Below are 6,000 nucleotides of genomic sequence, written 5' to 3'. Positions count from 1 at the left end.
ACTGACTGGGGCTCACAAGTCTTAGAGAATGTCCCTTGCTTTGGTTAGCTAAACAAATTACATTAAAAAAGCCATAAAGATAACTAAGAAAGTGAGCTTTAACTACATAGATTACATTTAACAACAATATAACAAAGTGCCAATCACTTTCTTGGCATTCATCTTAATCATAAGTGTTATAATTGCTAAGCCTTTTTGTACAGAAAAGGTTCACGAATAGCTTAGCAAATTCCACCCCTTACTACCACTTCCACTATAATCATCTTCCTTCATTGAACAAAACACAATGATGGTAGAAGCAGCAAAAGCAAAACTAATAAAGGGTAACATACAGTGAAGCCAAAAAACTCTGCTTGCTGTTGGGCGGTGGGTCTCATGATGGTGATAATTAGGAAAAAGCCATTCTCATCAGTTAAAGAGTTTAGAACATAGTAGACCACATAGACATATAATAATGAAAATTCTGATATGGGCCGGGCCACAATAGATTTTTCAAACTTTTTTTTTTTGGGGCTAGAAAATGGGATTTGGGATGTTAATGATTGGTACTGAAATGATGTTGAATATGATTAGGGGATCTTTGGTTAAAGTATCTTAATGCAGCTTAAGGGACTTGATAGTACAATGGAATTTTTTTTTTTTTTTTTTTTTTTGGGGGGGGTTGGTCACTGTTTTCAACTCTGTGAATGGTGGATATGGTTAGGGTTTTGGAGTGGTAGATGGGTTTGCATGGGAAAAGAAGGGTTAAAAGAAAAGGCAAAGTCTGCAGGAGGACAATAATTCATTGTGTCAAGTTTGTGGCCAAGAATTTCTAGTGTTTTGACTTGTGACCTGAGAAACTTGAGGTAGTTTGCAGCCTCATCAAGCATTGACGCAGTGTCCATCTTGCTTCCACCAGGAACCAGCCTCTGCAAAACCCTAATTCTCTCACTGATTCTCTCCCTCCTTTGCCTTGCAGCCACAGTTTGTGGATCTGTGGATATTTTAACATTCTTCCTCTTTGGCTTTTCCATCACCTCCAAACCCAAGTTCACTGGCCTAAAAGCTGCAGCCCTATAAATCATTTCCTTCATTTGTGCAATGGCCTCTGGATCAGGTTCTTCAATGGAAGATGATACTGATGAAGTTGACTGTTGAAAGTTGATGTTGGATGAGCTTGGTTGCTTCTCTGATCTGGGTTTTTTGGATTTTGGTGGATTCTCAGAGATGAGTTTAAAACCACCTTCTGAATTATCAGAATGATCATTTTGAAGAAGATCAAAACAATGATAGTTTGGAACAGCTGCCTTGAGCTCAGTTTGATCATTGCTTTTCTTTGTAGAAACAGGCTTGCATTCTTGAACTTTTTTTCCATGATTGACATAGAGATCCGAGGAATTTTGAGACACAGTCTCATCAATCTCATTTACAGGGCAGTGTTGCATGTCATTGTTTCTTGCATTATTAGGGGCATTATTCTCGGACTCACCTGATGAAGCTGCACTGCCAGAACCAAAGCTCCATAAGTTTCTGCAGTCAGAGAATAACATGGAAATCCCATCATCTTCGGCCGATGTGTCTGTATTGCTATTGGTAGCTGAGAGCAAGCAATCCAATGACTCAAGTGAGCATGTTGTTGCTTGAGCCTGGCCCTTTTGTAAGCCGTTAATGACTTGTGATTGGAGTGGCAACCTAAAACCCCCCATGACACATCTCGGTGGGTTCATGCTGTAAGGCCTATTGATCAAAGAAGAAGGATATAATTGATCAGATGTTAAACTTGTCCCAGCTCCTAATTTTGCAACCATTGTTTCTCCACGTAACATCATAGCTTCTTGCTGGTGGGATAAGTTGTTCATGTTTGACTCAGCTCTCATTGAATCCAATAGGACAGCTGGTGGCTGAATCATGTCACTCACTCTTTCAGAATTTGTATAATTATGAGATGTTTGAGCGTGTTGGAGCACCTGAATTGGATTGAACAAGCTGGAATTTGAGTTGGACAGAACCAAGCTTTCTTCAAGACCATGATGGTGATTACTCCACAAGGATGGTGTGTTTGTGCCTTGTAAGCCATCCCAACCCAAACCATCCATTGATAATTACTAATATTCAATATGACAAAGTAGGTAACTCAGTCAAAGAAATATCATCAAGAAAGAGAGGAGGACATGAATATGAGATAAATCAAATAAACCATCAGATTCATGGGAGATATGTCATAGTAATATATGCCAAATATCTTTGCAAAAGAAATGCATTTATATGAACAAAAAAAGAATAAGTGTTGTACATAGGACTTACCAATTCCAGGATTAGCTGCCTTCTAAAGAGGAATACCCAAGAACAAGTCAAGTCACTTGTTTGAGTCTTTTTATGCCAATAAGAGAAGGAAAATGATCAAATTAGCCTCAGCTTTATAGCAACTTGTGCCCAATCTGGTACTGGCCAACCAACCTCTTAAATCCTATATCATGAAAACTGTGATCATAGAAACGGAAAAACCAATGCAAACGTCAGTTTGAGCAAACAAATTTTGTCCACTATTATAATGAAGACAACCCCAAAGAAACTCAAAAGAAACCGCTTCAAGAATTCACACTAGCTAGTAAACATGAAAATAAAAGCATCCCAAGAAAGAGAGAGGACAGAACAAGTATATAACAGAAAGTTGGCTTTCTTTGATTTAAATTGCATTCCAAATTAAATACGCAAAAGAAAGATAACAAAGAAGGTTTTTTTTTTTTTTTACCTTGAGCTGCCATGGAGAGCCAAAATTGATACAGTGTTTTGTTTGTTGAAAGGTATGCTTATATAGATGGGAAGAACAAATGGTTCAAGTTTATAATGCAACAAATATTGGTAAGAGTACTTGAGCATGTATGATATGAGAAAGGGAGAAGCCTAATAAAATATACTGTTAATAGTTGAATGAAGTATAATGGGGTTTGAAAAAGATAAGGCTTTTTAGTCAGTTTGGTGGGGTGTGAGAGTATAATATATTTTTGCAGATGGGGAGCATGAGATTTCAGAGAAGCATTTTAAATCTTAACTAGTTTAATTGTTTAATACATACTATGTGGATTTATGTATTTCTTTAAGTGGGGAAAGTCTGACCTCCTTTTGTTGCTTATGTTATGCTATTCCATGCGCACTGTAAAGTTTCAATAAAACTGCAGTGAGAATGAAAATAAAGGCATCTTTAACAGTACCACTTTCTTCTTAAAAGGATTTCCTTTAATCATAGTTTTAATCATAACCTTTACTGCTTCACTTTCTACTACAGTACTTTTTATTTTGGTGAGAAGATGTACCTGGTACCACTCTTTTTCTTAAAAGATTTCAATTACTCATAACTTTGAGCAATCTGTCATTTTTATAACCGTCCATAGGATGGAAACAAAAGTCTAAAGCTTTATTGCAAAATTTGTCCTATTGAACTATTTGTGGTTTGTGACGGTATGTATGTAGACAATTTTATGAGTTCAAATCTTATTATTAGACTTCACTTTAAAACAAACAAAAACAAAAACAAAAACAAATGCATTATGATGGGATGTAAAGTTAGACATTTTTTGTTTTACTAGTTATAGGTCTGTGACAAAAGGTTACCCTTAATAGGGGGATTTACTTGTTTTTATGTGTACCTTTCATCCGTGCAATAGAACGATGTCAAATCATTAGCTTCATGATACACGAGGTGTAATGGTTACAGACAATTAAACTCTTAACAAGCACGGACAATAATCACCTGTCAATTTTAGCTTGTGAGTTCCACATGAACATGTAATAATTGGACAAAATAAATGCTTATGTTTCCTTCAGCAACATTATACCTAGGTAGATTAAATTTGTACCTTTGTTGATGTAAATAGTGAAAGAAGTACATTTCACAAACACTATAGTACATGAAAAACCTGAAAAAAGATATGTGGGTATGAATCTTAGGATTACCATTTTGAACAAAAAAAAAACTGGCAGTGGGACTGGGACGTTTAGAGCATAAAAGATATTGCCAGGCAAGCAGAGGTAGGCAATAGCAGAAGCAACTTGCAAAATGTTAACAGAAATTTGTCTCTTCAAAACCTTGATTTTTCACTTTATTTTTATCAAAAGAGAGAGAAACAGAAAGGTATCAGCTGGGTTCTGAAACCTACCCACATGCGCTCCATGATTACAGCTCGGTGAATGGGTTCCCATAGTATTTGCTTATAACATCTCTAATTGTCAACTTTCATGTATTTCTTCACTTCTCTGCAGATCAACATACAAATAAGTAAAACTTGGATTTCCTGAAAAAAAATTAAGGAAAACCCAAGAGAAAGGGTGAGAGAATTTAAAGACTAAAAAAATACCTAACCAGTCATATTCCTTTGCAGTATTGAATTGACAAGTAATTATTCAGTTTTTCAAGATTTATTTTCACTCTATTCAATTTTTTCGAGATTGGTTTTCACTCCTTTCCTATGATAACAGGTTTTATTAATTAAATTTATGACGAGAGGGATCCACTATTTATGAAAGATGGAACCCATCATTTATAAGAGAGAATAAGCATTAGTCCCTTGATTTGACACCACTTTTTGTTTCTTTCTTACCAAATTTGAAACCCTATTGATATATCACACAATGACATAAAAATTTGAGAGAGAATAAATAAAACCAATTTATGCCACGCAAACTGGAAGTTATAGGGACAACATGTTCAAGAGTTTTGTAAGCTGACTTAATGATGAACTATGTGTCACCAAATTTGGCCCTACTCGTTTGTAGTTTGAATAAAGATGTCAATTATGAGCTCACATTGAACATAGCCTAGTATTACTAATACATGTACCTAAAGGTAATCAATGTGAACCCTCCAAAGTTCTAAGGTTTCGATTGACTTAATGCTTTTCCATTACTAAAACTTTTATGTCGAAGTCATATATAGTGTCATCTTTTGTTCCTCCCCTCACTATCTTTATAGTAGCATATACTTAAAATGTCAGTTCTAAAATAATGACTCTTTACTATCATGTCAAAATAGTAATGGATTTTTATTTTTATTTTTCATTACCAAGGGAATTTGAATACATGTTCACTATTTAACTATGAAATATTTTACCAATCATGAATAGACTAAGTTAGACACTTAACAATACTCCTATGGTTAGCCAAAAGAAAAGATATAGTACTATTTCAATCTTTCTTCTTCTGTTTTGTCCCCCATTTTCTTAACATAATTTCATAAGAAATTCCATCTTGTTAATTGAAACAATACCGAAATAATAATCTATATATATATATAAAACCGAAGCCTCTTAAGCTCCCACAATTTTCCACGTCATCACTATTTTATTTTTCTTTTTTATTTTAGGTTTTTTACTTTAATGTATTTCCTTCTTCATTTTGGACTCTATAAAATAATAAATTTGAATTATTCCTCCACGGCACAAACCCTAAACCTAATACAGCATCTTTTTATTTGACTTATAATCCTACGATAAAGCAACCCACAGTGGAGTTGCCGGCACAAACCCTAAACCTAATACAGCATCTTTTTATTTGACTTATAATCCTACGGTAAAGCAACCCACAGTGGAGTTGACAACACTAGAATTGGACCACATAGCTTCAAGTGAAATAAACTCAGTTTGCAAAAGAAGGAGAAGGTGGTTTTCATGCTAGCCATCGTTGCTTGGCAATTTACAATGTTGAAGCTTCTTAGAGAGCAACCTTATTGCAAGGCTGAAGGTAAATAAAATTTTCTACCCTTTTGTTTTTTTTGGGAATGAATTATCAAAGGCGTCTGGGCAGAATTTTTTTTTATAATCGGTTTTCCACGCTCTCTTGCATACTGGAGTTTATTGCATTGATTAGCAATGTTTATGATTTTTTTTAAGAGAATGCCTCAATGAAGGACTGGTAGGTATATATATAATACTAATATATAGAGAGAGAGAGATTAAAGATTGGGGAGCTGTAGTTTTATTTTTCCTGGAAAGAAAATCTTTTGAATATTTTTTGTAAGTTTATTTG

At 34.8% G+C, this 6,000-nt stretch overlaps 1 protein-coding gene across 2 annotated transcripts; it reads right to left on the bottom strand.

Annotated features, from left to right (window-relative positions):
• Positions 1-659: 659 nt before the first annotated feature.
• Positions 660-3,128, bottom strand: LOC115992679 (transcription factor bHLH87-like). 2 transcript variants are annotated; one of them, XM_031116906.1, is made up of 3 exons: positions 3,097-3,128; positions 2,284-2,460; positions 660-2,084 (listed from the first exon to the last, which is right to left on the bottom strand). In XM_031116906.1, exon 3 carries the CDS (start codon positions 2,073-2,075, stop codon positions 675-677), a length of 1,401 nt encoding a protein of 466 aa, XP_030972766.1. In that variant the 5' UTR covers positions 2,076-2,084; positions 2,284-2,460; positions 3,097-3,128; the 3' UTR covers positions 660-674. The 2 variants fall into 2 exon arrangements, with proteins under 2 accessions (XP_030972766.1, XP_030972765.1); XM_031116905.1 differs by lacking the exon at positions 3,097-3,128 and adding an exon at positions 2,732-3,080.
• Positions 3,129-6,000: the final 2,872 nt, after the last annotated feature.

Source organism: Quercus lobata, chromosome 5 (genome assembly GCF_001633185.2).
Source record: "Quercus lobata isolate SW786 chromosome 5, ValleyOak3.0 Primary Assembly, whole genome shotgun sequence".
In the NCBI taxonomy this organism is placed as follows: domain Eukaryota; kingdom Viridiplantae; phylum Streptophyta; class Magnoliopsida; order Fagales; family Fagaceae; genus Quercus; species Quercus lobata.
Note: the sequence above shows the minus strand (reverse complement) of the source record. Positions and strands in the feature narration are given on the sequence as shown.